Raw genomic sequence first — 15,914 nt, forward strand, 5'->3', positions numbered from 1 at the left:
TGTGTATACCGGTCCAGGTTGTGTGTGTAGCTCATGCCATCCAGGTAGTGTCCAGGCAGGGAGTCATCACCCAGTTCTCTCAGATCTTCTGCTCGGAGATATTCTCCTCCATCACCTGTCATTGTGTCCTCACCTGCACAACACATGCACATTGACTGAATGATTGACAGATCACAGACTAAGTGACTGTCTGACACTTGCCTGTAGTTTCATTGTTTAACGGATTTTGGAGACCCACATATTTATTCAAGAGTGCAAAGTTAGTTGTCCACACGATATTCATGCCTTGTTCGAGTAGAACACAAACGTCAAAGCACTCATCTGAATAGATATTGAATGAACTGAAAAGATTTTTGTCAAATGTGATGTTAGTAAAGGCATCAGTTCATCCTGTATCTACACCCTATATACCTTCACACTCCATAGAGACTTCACATAGAGCTTCTTCCTCCATCTGTTGTATGGCTATAGAGTCACAAGAGGTTAAACAAACGTCCATAATGAATTCTGAACATACTGATCAAAATACTGTACACCTTACCTTCCTCATCCGACACATCCAGAACTTCTGTCATCGTTTCCGGAACGTTCAGTTTGTGTTTCTCCGTCACCGTCTACAATAGTGCAAGTTGCCATCAAACCAACATTCAAAGAATATACAGTTTGATTAATAGATACATTAAAAGTTTTTAATCTTCATGTTTACATACAGTTGTGGTTTTGATTATTTCCTCAGTGACAACTTTCAGAGTGTCCACCACTGAGATGTACCCCAGACGCTTAGCGATAGAAAGTGCAGTGTTTCCATTCTGACAGAGAGAGAGCGAAAGAGAGATTGAGGTAAGAGGAGGGAAGAACATAAATGATATAACTAAATAAAGCTGTGAAGTTTTTATTTTTATTTCATTTGTTCAGCATAGCTAGATGTATTGTGGCCATTGCAGTCCAGTGTCTGTTGTATTTCAACAAATCAAACCATAGTAGTGACATGAAGTCACCCAACAACAATGTGAAAGACTGACAGCATGACAACACACATAAAAACTGTGATAAAATTGAGGTTATTACATAAAAATTTTTTTTTGAACTTTTACCAAATACATGTGCAAATATTACTGTTGTATTGTTTAAGAGTGAATATGAACTTGTGTTGCAGTTTTTGAGGTCTTAAATAAATACAGAAGATCTTTTCTGTTATTTTGACCTGTTTCTCTAGTTTTCATTTTCTGACAATAAATGGAATTAGAAACAATATTTTTATATTAAATCTGGGAGAAATATTTTGAAATGTTTTTTGAAATGTTAATTTTACCTAAAAACATATCTATAAATAATAAATTCAGATTTAAATTCAATAATGAATCAATCATTTTAAAAGGGCTCTTAATATTTTTTCCTCCAGTTGTATATGTACAGTAATGTACGTTTGTCTCTCACCATGGTTACAGCATTAGGTTTGGCTCCATACTGCAGTAGGACATTGATAATGTGCGTGTTTCCCTGTTGAGCAGCCTGATGAAGTGGTGTGTAACCGTTCTGAAATGTTATAAAAAAAACATTTAAAATATGCAAAATTTCTCCGTTTCTCATTTGGGTGACCAAATCATTTAGATTAATAATGAAATTATTAATTAATTGTGGGATTTTAAATAACTATTGAATTATGAATTCATTGAACGACATAATACATTTTTAAGAAACTTCTTACCTTTGTTTTCGCATTGACATTAGCACCGTTTTGCAAAAGGAAGTTAACCACTTTGACATTTCCGTAGTGACAAGCTACAATAAGAGGAGTGTAGCCCAGCTACAAAAAAACAACAATTATTTAGTTTATCTGAAGTGCACAGACCACATGTAAATTATACATAGACATGGAAAGGTAGGTATTCAATAAAACAAATATCGCGATTATGAACACGCACAATATTGTTTTTGTGCACACTTCAAAATACCATGAATAACTAGAAGTAACTTTATTAATAACTGTATTATTTGAATTGTTTGGATTTCAAGAATGCACATTAGTTTATTTGCCATCAAACGAAAAAACAATGTGTCTTTTGTGGCTGAAATAATATGCCTCTGGATTCAAGTATAAATTAAACACATACATTACATGACAGTGACTAAAGCATAATAAAAACACTGATTCTATTATAGTAAAAATTAGGTATCTTTTTACTAAAACATACCAGCCGAAATATTATTTGTTAAAAATGTTCAAATTCTTTATTGTTGTTCTTGACAGCTTTGATCCTTGCATTTGAAACTGTTGGAAACAGTTGGTTACTTTATACAGTTTGTTTATTTATAATTCTTTTAAGTCATATGAAATGAAAAATGGTATGAAATATTGATACCGTCACATACCGAATTTTCGAAAATATATTTATTGTCAAATTATTCAAAATGAATCAATAACATTTCAAATTGCAATTGATATATTACATGCCTAATTTTAGAAAATATATTTTATTTTCTATTTTTCTTTTAATTGCTTTCCTTCTAAAGCTTAATTTTACCCTTGTCTATAATTTTACACTTACTTTGGTCTGTTGGTCTATGTTTGCATTGTGCTTGACCAGTATTTCAGCTGCCTGGACTCTGTCTTCCTGAGCAGTTAGATGAAGTGACGTGAGACCACTCTGAAAAAAACAGCATTTACATAAGCTCATATTTTATCCAAAACATTCAAGGTGCTAATAACCCATTTAAAGTGTCTACCTTAGTGGCGGCATTGACATGTGCACCTCTCTCTAGCAGCAGGGATGCCATCTCCGAGTGGCCCTCCTGAGAGGCCAGATGTAAAGGACTCACACCCTGCTTGGTCAATGAGTTGGTCTCCGCTCCATACTGCAGCAGGGCAGTGGCGATCTGTGTTTGGTTCTTCTTTGCCGCAATGTGAAGTGGTGTATAGCCATTCTGCAAATAGATTTTTAAGAAACCTTTACAATACATGTTCAATGAATGATGTCATTTTGAATTTACACAAGATTGGTACCTTGGCGGTAGCCTGGGATGAAGCCCCTTTGTCTAAGAGTAGCATCGCCACCTGCTGGTTATCATAGTGAGCAGCTACGTGCAGGGGTGTAAGACCATACTGTAAAAGAAAGAAAAAGATAATGAATGTCAATTGTGAATAAACAAATTTTGTCGAACAAACCATGGCGCCATATTTTTTTAGTTTTCACCTTTCCAGCATCATCCATAAGAGCCCTGCGCTGTAAGAGGAGTTTTGCCACGTCCAGGCTTCCATACTTAGCTGCAACATGTAGAGGAGTGAAACCTTTCTATAAAGAAAAAAGAGAAATATGTATCTGAAGTCATCTATGCATATACACAGTCTCTATACAAAATAATTGTAGCAATGTCACATATCTGTGTTTAACACAGATTGTGGGTCTTCCAGATTTAGTCTGACCTTGGTGGCAAGAGAGTGAGATGCTCCGGCCTCCAGCAGCACGGCTGCCGTGTCAAGCTGCCCTTCACGTGCAGAGATGTGCAAAGGCGTGTATCCGTTTGTGGTGGAGGCATCAGGGTGAGCCATGTGTTGAAGTAACAGCTGGACGATTTCCGTCTGACCCAGACGGGACGCAATGTGTAGGGGGGTTTGGTCATCCTGGAGGTTGAGAAAGAGAGAGTCAGTAAGAAAGAAGATGATTCAAATGTTCAAAGCTTGTCTGATTTTTTATTAATTTACTAATTTTTTGAATAATGTTAATATTTGTATTTTTCAGGGTCAGAAAAGAAGCCAAACAAATCACCCAGTCATCCAGTGTGATTTTATATGGTTAAGACATGAAGGTAAAAATTACTTAGTTCTGGAACATTTTGTTTAAACACTACGGGTCAAAGGTTTTTGGACACTTACTCACCTACTGTGTGTTCATATTTTTCTACATTTTAGAATAATAATGAACTCATCAAAATTATGAAATAAAAAAGGGAACTTTGGGAATAATGTAAATAAATTAAATTAAATTTTGGGTGTAGTCACATTTTGATTAGAATTTGGAGCCATGTTTTCTTGTCATTTTATCAAGCAGCTTCTCGAGGTCTCACCCTGAGATGCTTTTTAAACAATATTAAATGAGTTACCATCTATTTTGTGCTCTTATTGGCTGCTCTTTCTTCCTTATTCAGTCAAAGTCATCCATTTAAAATAATAATAATAATAAATAGAATGTTAGTTTTGTCATGAAAAAAAACATGTTTGTTTGCAAAATGTCTTTTTGTCTACAAAACTAATTTCAGACATTTAAGGACACTTTCATATTAAATGTTTTTTAAAAGAACGAGAAACATTTCACTCAAGTGTCCAAAAACTTTTGACGGGTAGTGTAGGTAATGTGGTTACTGTATAATGACTGACTCTGGCCATGGCGTCCACTACAGCGCCGTTCCTTAGCAAACATCGCACCACTTCCGTCTGTCCTGCCCTCGCAGCCATATGCAACGCCGTCTCTCCGCGCTTGAGTACACAACACACAAACAACATACCATCACAACTACAAGAAAAAAACAACTTTGTGTAAACTGAGAAGTTTTAAATATCTCTTTTTTGCCTAGGGAGATGTCAAGTGAGAGCAAAAAATAATGTGATGAAATGATGTGCAAAAAAGGCTGCAACATGAGAGGAAACAAACCACGTCTATAATAATAATAATAATAATGATGTTCTTACAACATTGCAAATATCAGGTGAGGCTCCATTCTGTAGCAACAGGAGGACAATGTTGAGATGCCCCATAAATGCTCCAACATGAATTGGCGTCAGACCAGACTAAAAAGGAAGAGAGAGACATGAGAGCTTTAATACTTCAATGAGTAAAAACAGTTAAAAGAAAAAGAAAAAAAATATGTAACTCATTTTACCACTTTAAGATGAAATTGTATTGAATTGACGAAATTTGTTGAATTCCACTTTTTAGTGAAATAATTCATTACATTAAAAAACATTAAAGATGTTTGGACATTTTTCCATTCCCTTTTTGCCACACGGACAATGCAGTACATTCTTACCTCAGTGATGGCTTGGATTGATGCTCCATATTTAACCAGCAGTTCCATCACTTTCACTCTGTTCTTTTTGCAGGCAATATGCAGCGGAGTGAAGCCATTCTGATAAGAAATGACAATAAAACAGTCAGATTTATCAACTGGTCTACACACACATTCATAGCTCTCAATCATCTTTAGAAAAGAGTTACCAGGGCTCTGGCATTGGGGTTTGTTTTTTTGTCCAGCAGTAATTTGGTGACTCTGTAGTGACCACAGTGGGCGGCGACATGAAGGGCGGTCAGGTAATCCAGCGTGACATCATCAACAGGTGCTTTGTGTTGCAGAAGGTGCTTAACACACTCGACGTGATCACCCTGGGCTGACATGTGCAGCGGGGACAAGCCGTTCTGTGAATGTGCGTTTTGGGAGAAACAAACACAGATTAGAACATAAGATTCAAAAAGCATTTTCTTATTATAAAATACAAATGTACAGTGGTTTTACCACATTTTATGTTATGGTAGTTTTTGAAAGATTTTAGTTTAGTACTTTGGTCCTGGCCAGTATGGGAGCTCCTCTCTCCAGCAGTATCTCAACACCTGGGTCATGTCCGCTCCTGGCTGCACAGTGCAGAGGTGTCAGACCATCCTGTTTATCCAATAAAAGAGGCGAATATTTGTGCGAAATGCACATTTAAAAACACACAACTGAGATCCACATGCACAATATATTATCATAAGCACTACTGATGCAAAAACCCACATGATTAAACACAAGTTTTACAGTGAACAAAAATCAAAACAGCCATTTGTTGTATTAAAGGGGTCATATGGCGTGATTACCTGTTTTTCTGTGTCTTTTGTGTGTGCATGTTTAAGACACGTAAAATCGCAAAAATTTAAGTGTCGGAACAAATGATACATTCTATCTAAATGGGAATGCTCACCCAGACCTGCCTGAAATGCCTCGGTCAACCACACGCCACAAATCTACATCAGTTTGTGGAATGATTTGACTAAGACCGCCCAAATGTATTCGCAAGTAAGGTGGACGTACCTGTCAGTACAATTGCTTTGGAACCTGATGTTCCAAATATGGTAAGAAGCGTTACATTTCCGTCACATGCTTGCAGTATTTGACCAATCACTACGCTCTGGTTAACTGGCCAATCATAGCACACCTCGCTTTTCAGAGCCATGAGCTTTGTAAAAAATCTGTGTGTTTCGGGAGGCGGGGCATAGAGGAGATACAAACATGCACGGTATGTGGAAAATACAGCGTTTTGAACCTTAAATCGTGTATACACATTGCATTACATCAAAAACCAATGATAATATTTGTTTTAGCCATGTCATATGACTCCTTTAAAATCAGAGTAAACAATTACAGTCAACAGTCGTAATTCAAGGTTTACATATATTTATCTCAGTGGTAAATACTTTTAAATAAAAAGCAAAAATCTAGTCATAATAATCACAGAATGTCCATATAAATATGTATTTATTAGCATTTGCATCTTCTGGCCGTTTCACTCTGATTTGAATTGCTTTAGTAAGTACAGGCAGTAGGGGTCGCTATGGCAGAGACTTATTTTATAGTCTATCGAGGGAACTGATGAAATACTCACTCTGGTTTTGGCATCAATCTGCGCTCCCCTATCCAGTAGCAGGGCAATCATGTTGATATTACCCCGTTTGGAGGCCACATGAAGAGGGGTTATGCCATTCTGTATGAAATCGCACATTTAAATGACACATTTTGCCACCACTTATATATACACATAAAGACCACTTCGTAAGATGTTACCGCTGGTCCATTTATTTATTTTTTCATTTATTCATTTATTTTTTAAGTCTTAAATATATAATTAAATCTTAAAGATATTTGTTTAGCATATTGATTCTGTATTCTGCAAACACAAGCAGTCAGGAAATACAGATAAAACTATATATACAAATAAATAAAACACACCTTTAAACTAAAGACATTATCTGTTTAAAGAGACAAGAAAAGTCTTACAAACAGTAATTTTAGCTATTAAGCAAATTCATGCTTCACTACTTTGCTGTAGTTTTGCAGCAGGTTTGCCAGTAACTTACTGTATATTTAATTACTACTAAAAACTACTTTCCTATTAGTACTGTTTTCAGTTTGATTAAACTTAAATAAAAAATAGAACACTTTGACCTTTAAGATTCGAAATGAGGAAGAAGAAACTGGCATTAGCACAGTAACACTGCAATAAAAAATGACATTCTTCCCAAGCATTTTGATCTTGCTTTTTTTGTCAAAAGACTTCTTAAATTACAATACATTTACATAACAAGAAAACTGACCTAAGCTATTGAGTCTTGTTTATAAAAAGACAATATTAGAAATAGGTAAGTTTATGATAAAAACTAAATTGTAAATTAAACCGACATAAGTTACTGGCAAACCTGATGTAAAACTACAGTCAACTTTTACAGTTTCTGTTTTTATAAGCTAAGTCATTTCATTTTCTTGTGTAGGTCTTCCATTATTTGGTACATTGTTAGATGTAGATGATCCTACCCTGGCTGTGAAGTCGACAGCAGCCCCTCTGTTAAGCAGCAGAGTCGCCACATTAACATTGCCGTAGTGAGCCGCAATGTGCAGCGGAGTGAATCCACTCTGTTATAAAACGACAAGGGAATAAAAGAAGGAATAAAAAAAGCAGAAAAAGAGAATGAAGGGAACTAATTTAAGTTTCGTCTTCCGTGATCTACCATGCAGCATTCCAATGATTTATCACGTTTGTGCAAAAACTAAAGGAAAGAATGAAAAAGTGTATCAATGTCTGGGTTCTCAGCTGCTACTGATGGATCCGACCACACCATGCACTATAGTAAAAAAATATATAAAATAGGAGACAGAAAGATAACATTCGTAATCAGAGGATTTAGATATGAACACAGTCCCTGTGTCATATTCGTTTTTGAGAAAGATGAGAAGTTACTCAGTGACAGAGAGAGAAGATAACAAAACAAAACCTCTAAACAAAATAATGTTTGTCAGCAACTACTCACTACATATCACAGATTGCTATAGATGAACGTATATGGGGGAATTTACATATAGATGTCTGTCTTACTGAGTTGGTTTGATGATGCCATTTTTCGTCTTACCTTTCCATTCTGATAGACATGGTGCAATTTAAAAAAACAGAATTTACAAAAAGGACAGCACAATGTGACCGAGAGACTTCTATACACAGATGCGACAACACTAGTTAGGATGAGTAAACATGCACTGCTAATTCATTTCTAAAAGTATTGTTAGTAAAATCATAAGTTCATGTAAATAAACCCATAATTCCTGTTCAATATGTTCATTGAAAGAAAGCAGCATTAAAAACGTGTACTGATGAACAGGAATTTCCCATAAAAAGGAACGTTTTCCACAAAAGCGAAGTGATCCGCTAAAACAAAAACAACAATGTGTCATGCACTACACCGATTAAAAGGGAAAGACTTCTCTCCATGCATTTGACAAGAAAGATTTAACGTTGTTAGCAATACAGTAAATGTCATAAGAGCTGAGACAGATGCAGGATTCTGCTGAGAGAGTCTTAATACCTCTGTAGTCCTGTTGACCATCATCTGAAGGTGTCACACATGGTAGGAGGAAGAAAATATGGAATAATATTTTTAGCTTAGAGCATTAAAAAAGTCAATATAATACAGGGATAATGAAAAAAGTCATTTAAATAATCCAATGAATTTATTTGCACTCCATCTTAAAGGGACCTTCAAAAAAAATCTGTCATTATCTTGTCATTTCAAACTTGTATGACTTTCCTTCTTCTGCAGAACAAAAAATTAAGGTATAAATTGGTATGGTAAACCGGCTTTCCCCATTGACTTGCATTGGTTTTGTGTCCATACAATAGAAGTCAATGGGGACCTACGGTTTTTGATTACCAACCATTTAAAAAATATCTTCTTTTGTATTTTGCAAAAGAAAAATGAGTAAATGATGGCAGAATTTTCATTTTGAAGGTGAACTATTGCTTTAAACCTCATTCACTTTAAATATGAAATACTGACAATTTGCAATCCATCTCAAATATAAACATATCTTCTAAATATCATATCTTTTCTTTTATTTATGAAATGTAGTGGAGTAAAAAGTATGATACACAGCATTGAGGTTAACTTTTTCCAAAGTAAAAACACTTTGATAAAGTACAGATATTAGAAAATGTGCTTGAGAGTAAAACATATTCAAGTACTATCCACATCTGATGTTTATAAGAATATTACTTAAAAGAACACCAAGGTATTTTCCCACTGCAATGTCATGGCAACAATTATGGTATAACCATGGCACCATAACCAGCAGTGTATTCTATCCAATGTATACCAAGCAAAAACAAGTTCTATAAATGTTGCAAATAATTGTGGTCCATAAATAAGGGACTGCTCGAAAAAAGTAAGTGGCTTGTTGGAACCTAGACTCTACTTCTGCATTTGTCCACGACACTGTTGTCATGTGGTTTCTACGTCATGAAAGGCGGTAACAAAGGGTAAGGGATATGACGCCATTGACAGACGACTGCACAGCCCCTTGTCACTGTTTAGAATGGCGATTTTTCCACGATTTACAAGTAGTTGTAAACATTTGAGATGTTGATAGGACTCAGCTGAACAAAATATATAACACAAGCCTAGTGGTTTTTGGATATTTTCCTGCAAAATTCTAACAAACTGCACCTTTAACTGAATTTAACTTCAAAAGTATTGTGTTCTATTTCGATATGAATTCAGACAGTTATGAATACAGACAACTAGGGGGAGCTGTTGTAAAGATTTGTTTTCTCGCAAACTAATTGCAGTTAGATTAATTAAGCCCATGCATGACCCCACATCCTTGTAAAACTTTATAAAGTCCTATATAAAGAAACCCATATCTGTCCTCTCTCACCTTGGACTGGACATCAGCATTATGGTCGTTCTGGAGCAGCAAAGCAGCAGACTTGGTGTCGTCCTTACGGGCCGCGATGTGAAGTGCAGGGAGACGAACTTTACCTTTGGTGTCATGTTCCAGGAGAAGAGACACCACCTGATTATGACCCTGCTGCAGAGCAATGGCCAGAGGAGTGAAACCATCCTACAATAAGAAAGAACATATATGAGCACCAAACATATATTGACCTGATTTGTGGTTGCTGGTGTGTTACTATAACTGGCCAAGATGCTCGGCCATCATTCAAGATAAGATCAAGATAAAATCTCATGTTTGTCAAAACAGAAGCATAAAGCAGGTCATCTGCACAGACACGAGATTACAGACCTCTGTGGCCGTGCTCTGGTTGCCACCATTCTCCAGAAGGTATCGCACAACATCCAGGTGATTCTCTTGAGCGGCCATGTAAAGTGGCGTGAAGCCATTCTGTAGTAACAATAATACAGGATTTGGTTTAAAGCCATAGACAAAAATATCTAAGTTATAGAACAGTATTTTTCTCACCTGTGATTGGGCATTTACGTCTGCTGATCTTTTCGCCAACAATTTTGCAACTTCCTTTTGCCCAGCCAGACAAGCGATGTGCAAAGCAGTGTTTCCTTTCTGAATAAACCAATAAAAGAAATACAAACTGTGCCTTTAAATGTGTCAAAAGAAAACACAGAGGAACAATGAACAATAAATAATTTATGTCAATTGATGGAATTATGGGTTTACGTTTGTATGTATATAACGTTTGGGTCAAGTGAAGGAAAAAGATACCTTTTCTAGAGTAAAAAAGGCAGATTGAATGCTACTATCGACAACACTGAGCTGATATTATCATTGCTTGCATTACAAAAACTGCAGAAATGTTGTCAGGTCAAAAAGTGTATCACATTTTTGAGCGACACGAAATCTACAAAACTTTGGAATGTGTCATTGAGGTTATATCACAAACAGGAAAATTCTGTCATCATTCACTCACCCTGAGGTTCTTTTGAACCTCTATTCATTTCTTTGTTCTGCTAAACACAAATAAAGATATTTGGAGAAAGTCAGTAACCAAACAGATCTCATCCCCCATTTACTGTCAATGTATGGAAAATAAATACTATGGGAGTCAATGGGGGATGAGTTCTGTTTGGTTACTGACATTCTTCCAAATATCTTCCTTTGTGTTTTTTTTGTGAACAAAGAAAACATCTGAAGTTAAGTAAATGAAGAAATTTTTTGGTGAACTATCCTTTTAATGCAGTAGATTGCAGATTATTTGTGTATATGTCCCAGTTTTCTCTCTCTCTCTTCTCGTGTGACAGATGACAAGAGAGGCCAAAGTCACATGACTCCAGCAGTAGTTATCATACCATAGTGGTAGATGACTGGCATACCTCCCAACTTGTTTTCTATAACCATTTGGGCTCACATGCCCCTCACTCAAAACGTGTTTATGTGCATTTAGTACCTTGGTTGAAGAATCCACGACCGAACCCCTGTCCAGAAGTTCCTCTACGAGCTCCACATGGCCTTCTTTGGCTGCTAGATGGAGAGCATTGAGTCCATTCTACAGTTAGAGAGAGACTAGATCAATTTACTTTAAATTAGTTCATATGTGCATTAATTCCCTTAAGGGTTAGTTCGTCCAAAAATGAAAACTCTGTCATTATGTATTCAACCTCTGTACATGATTCAAAGTTGTCTCAGTGGTTCTGTGTCCATACAATGAAAATCAATGGGAGTTTATTAGAAGTTTGTCAGATGTTTAACATGGAGATTCCCTATTTAATCTCTTTATTTCCAACTGTGTACACGCAATCCCTCTTGTTTCAAGATCACCACTTGTCTCACTAGATTACAAATTCTCTGTTCAATGAGCAGATGTTGACACAGTCTTTGTGTAACACGGTGCGGCCAGCAGTCAGAATCGGCAAGAGCAGAGAGAATTACCCGGACAAACTATAATCTCATTTATTTGGATAATGAAAGCTAGAGGAGTTTTTTTGCATCAGGTGAGAGGTGTTCCAACGAAAGGGCGAAAAGAGACAACTGATAAAAATGTGCGGATTATATTTTTCAATATCACTCAGAGAGGATTAGAACAGCGGGTTTTCATAGAGAACAGGACAAAAAGCACGAGAGAGGAAGAGAGGGAGCTCTGTCACTGCATGTCCATTGTTGTACAGGCTCCTTAATGGTGACTCCTGATGACATCATATGGGATAATGTGAAAGTAAAAATTATTATACATCAGACAAGACAAGGACAAATTAAATATATTATGTAATCATAGGCAAAGGGTAAACGGTACAATAATCCTTTTAACAAATCACACATTATGGATATCCTATATACTGTATGTGACCCAATCGGTGAGAAGTAATTTCTTTGCAATTTATTGTTTTCTACATAAAACCATCCTACAAAATGTCAAGAAAATTCCGGAAAAAATATATTATTGAAAAGATGCATGCTTCTTAGGGCTTAAATTCATGATATTGGGAAAGCAAGCACAGTGCGCCCTACCAGTTAAGCTACAAAAGCAAGCCCATTGAAACCAGTTTTGTATTAATCAAGATTACGCTCCACATTGAGTCGACAGAACATATCCAAGAGGCTGTTTACTGGAAAGCGTTTTCAACTACAAACTGAAAACTTTTTACGCGTTTTGGCTGTTCATTTACACAAAAACAGCGTTTTGGTGGACTGAATACGCAAATTTAGAAAATGGGTGTCCTTGAGTGATAAAGTTTATTAAAAGCGCTTTTAGATTAAAACAGTGTATGTGCAGATGTCCGCAAGCAGTAGAGTTTCTTTGTAGCGCGACAGCGCCTTCCACTGGACTGGCATAATACATCATAATACATAATACATCGTTTTATTTGATTTCCCAGATCCATGTAAATGCAGATCGTTTTCATAATGCTGTCGTGTGTACGTGACACTTTTCAAAAACGCAAATGAAAAACGTTTTTATTGTGTAAACTAAAGAGTTACTGCCATTTCTTTTTTATAAAGCAACAAAACTGCAAAACAGCTCAGCTTAAATAAGACAATCCACAATTTACATTATATACACAAACTAAACACTGCACTAAACGTAACGGTGCTGTGTGTAATATTTAGTCTGGACTGAGCCGTTGGTTGTAATTTGCAACCTCACCGCTAGATGGCACTAAAATCTCCCACTGTTCCTCTAACATTAGTTAAAGTTAAATTAATTAAATTAAAATCTAATGGATGTCTTGTCATTTCCCAGTAAATGTAGGTGAAAAGGTAGCCAGGTAGAAATGCACTTACACACTTTGACAACACTGTCAAAAAAAGTATTGACTACACATTTTGAGTCATTTTGTGTTAAATAAATTGAAGTAACAACACATGTTAAGTTAAAAGTAACAACATTTGTTAACTAGACACAGATATGTTGAGTTAAGGACAGGGTTGTTTTTAACAGAAAAGTTGTAGCGTGTATACATTATACTTGTATTTGAGTGGTCAGAAAAATAATACATTGCTTATCTTAAGTGAATGTGACCTATTTGTCAGGTATGGTGACCCATACCCGAAATGTGACCTCTGCTTTTAACCCATCCAGTGAGTAGTGAACACACACACAGCAAGTGGTGAACACACGTACACCAAGAGCAGTGGGCAGCTACTCACTGCCCGAGCAGTAGGGTAGGTACCTTGCTCAAGGGCACGTCAATCGTTACCTGCCGGCCCTGAGGATCGAAACGACAATCTTCTGGTCACGAGTCCAACTCTCTAACCATTAGGCCACGATTGCCCACACACTTAATATTTTTAGTATTTGACTTTTTTTATAATTTTGTTTGAATTATGCGTGAGAAAAAATACCTGGTTGCAGGTGGAAATATCCTGTCCGCCCTTAAGAAACTCCAGAACCTTGTCGACATTACCTGCCCGGGCTGCTCTCAGGAAGCTGGTGTTACTGTCCGACTGGAGAAACAAACAGGAAACACATTAGAAACACATATTATGTCACATTATACACTGATGGATTAAACAGCACAAACATATTGCAGTGTTTGATGTGACAGATGCACCATTCATCTCAAAAAAAACCCTTGACTAAAAGCACATATCTGTTCTCTTTTTTATGAACAGTTATATAACTATGGTCATAATACCGTTGTCCTGTTCTATAGCAGAACTGCCGTCAGGTCCATTTTTAAGCCTAACCAAAGGCTTGAATGATTCTGAAAACATTTTTTCAGATGTCAGTGTGTTTCTTTGTGTAGTGAAACATGTGCTAACTACGTACTATATAGGCTCATAAATTGGTCATATCCCTTTATTTTAATCTAATAATGTCAACAGATTTGTGTTAAGGTTACTGTAGGTTTAACTATTCTGTAAAACCAAATGTCCCCACAAGTATCGTAAAACATGAGATCCATCTACATTGCAAAGTCTACTAAACATACAAAATTATTCTTTTTTTAAATGTCTGTGTTAGAGTTGTTTAGAGGTGTGATATGCGTTGGGGGACAGAAAATATCATTGGTCAGTATAAAAACAATAGAAGTCTAAGGCAAGTCCCCACAAGGATACCAAAACAAAGGTGCGTGACTAAAGTTTTGCCAACAAGGGGCGTATTTTATCACTAACTGACTGCTTTGACTGCTAAATATAGACAGAAAAACAAAAAGAAGACAGCTGACATCAAAACAAACACAGAGAGAGCAGAGAGGGAGGAAACCTATTGCAGTTATTTTCATGCACCAAAGCTTTTCTGACAGACCATGTGAAAATCTTAATCAAACTTCAGATGTGGCATCAATCTATGCACACGTGCTTGTTTTTAATATTTTAAATTTCACCAAACTAACCTTTTTATTATACCGGTGAAAACCGATGACATAATCACAGTAAAAACTTCAATAATCAAATATAATATGTTAACCAATCCACCGGTTAATAACAAAAACAACAGCTGTACTTGTTATGCATTATTATGTATAAAATAAAAACGTGAAAAAAATATGTGTCAATGTCACCACATGCTTTTAACCGGAATGTTTGTTGTACGGCCCTTACCCCCTTTGAGATAGAGAGGTCACAACCCAACACGCTAGGCACCTGTTTAACAAACGTCCCACACCAGGACCAAAACACTGACAACAGACGCTACAAAACTGCCGATGAAGTCATGCAGTCTAGCATTGATCCCTGGCACTCATGTGGTTGACATACTGTAAGTTTGAATAATACTTGCTACATACACTGCTAGAGAATGCTGACCTTACCACAATATCTTCCAAAGTGCAGTAGTGATGGTCCAGGTATGGTTCGCTTCCAATGGTCCGCAGGCCTTTATTTTGAACCGCATGCCTTACACATTGCTGCATTGCCCATGGTGAAATTTTACCCAAAACCCACAGCGCTTTTTACATAAACGCCCGCCTTGTGAGTTTCTGCGCTTGCTTTTCCTGCGTTTACCAAGCACTCAACATCTAATTGCCCGTCTGGAGATTGATTCCAACATTCTCACATGCACTTAGCTTTATGGCTTTGCATTATCCTCAGTCTTCAGGTGGAATCCAAACCCCATTCAATTATAACCTTCAGAGCATCCATCCAACTAATGCAAAATCCTCCAAACTTTCATGTCTTCCTCTTTCTCCTCAGGTTCCTAACATTATCTCTTATTTGCTCCTTTAAGTCCATGTCCTGTTCCAATGTGATAAAGAGTGGGCTCTAGTACAACCCCCTGGACTCCTCTTCTTTTGTCCCTCTCTTGTCTTCCCGCCTGTCTGCGCCACTGACAACTGCGGCCGTAAACATGTCTCCCATTGCTATATCAGGTCGAACGTGCACCCCGTTGGGGATCCAGAGCTGGGTTATTTTTAACCCATTCAGGACCAGGCGGCTTTGTGAGGGAGCCGGCTCAGCAAGACGAAGATCTGCCGGGGAAGAGCCAA

At 36.8% G+C, this 15,914-nt stretch overlaps 1 protein-coding gene across 7 annotated transcripts in view; it reads right to left on the reverse strand.

The window, feature by feature from the left end:
* Positions 1-15,914, reverse strand: part of ank2a (ankyrin 2a, neuronal) — a 57,791-nt gene that overhangs the window by 27,829 nt on the left and 14,048 nt on the right. For 4 of the 7 annotated variants that reach the window (XM_056735330.1, XM_056735313.1, XM_056735321.1 and 1 more), the window contains exons 2-24: positions 13,828-13,929; positions 11,435-11,533; positions 10,495-10,593; positions 10,318-10,416; positions 9,949-10,134; positions 8,601-8,624; positions 7,558-7,656; positions 6,632-6,730; positions 5,554-5,652; positions 5,214-5,411; positions 5,026-5,124; positions 4,688-4,786; positions 4,376-4,474; positions 3,425-3,622; positions 3,195-3,293; positions 3,005-3,103; positions 2,728-2,925; positions 2,550-2,648; positions 1,709-1,807; positions 1,438-1,536; positions 711-809; positions 542-614; positions 10-133 (exon numbers count right to left, since the gene is read on the reverse strand). In XM_056735330.1, coding sequence (XP_056591308.1) covers positions 10-133; positions 542-614; positions 711-809; positions 1,438-1,536; positions 1,709-1,807; positions 2,550-2,648; positions 2,728-2,925; positions 3,005-3,103; positions 3,195-3,293; positions 3,425-3,622; positions 4,376-4,474; positions 4,688-4,786; positions 5,026-5,124; positions 5,214-5,411; positions 5,554-5,652; positions 6,632-6,730; positions 7,558-7,656; positions 8,601-8,624; positions 9,949-10,134; positions 10,318-10,416; positions 10,495-10,593; positions 11,435-11,533; positions 13,828-13,929 — 2,588 coding nt within the window. Of the gene's footprint in view, positions 1-9; positions 134-411; positions 466-541; positions 615-710; positions 810-1,437; positions 1,537-1,708; positions 1,808-2,549; positions 2,649-2,727; positions 2,926-3,004; positions 3,104-3,194; positions 3,294-3,424; positions 3,623-4,375; positions 4,475-4,687; positions 4,787-5,025; positions 5,125-5,213; positions 5,412-5,553; positions 5,653-6,631; positions 6,731-7,557; positions 7,657-8,150; positions 8,160-8,600; positions 8,625-9,948; positions 10,135-10,317; positions 10,417-10,494; positions 10,594-11,434; positions 11,534-13,827; positions 13,930-15,914 lie in introns of all 7 variants that reach the window. The other 3 variants (XM_056735275.1, XM_056735286.1, XM_056735295.1) reach the window with 3 other exon arrangements.

Source organism: Triplophysa dalaica, chromosome 2, assembly GCF_015846415.1.
Source record: "Triplophysa dalaica isolate WHDGS20190420 chromosome 2, ASM1584641v1, whole genome shotgun sequence".
NCBI classification, from domain to species: domain Eukaryota; kingdom Metazoa; phylum Chordata; class Actinopteri; order Cypriniformes; family Nemacheilidae; genus Triplophysa; species Triplophysa dalaica.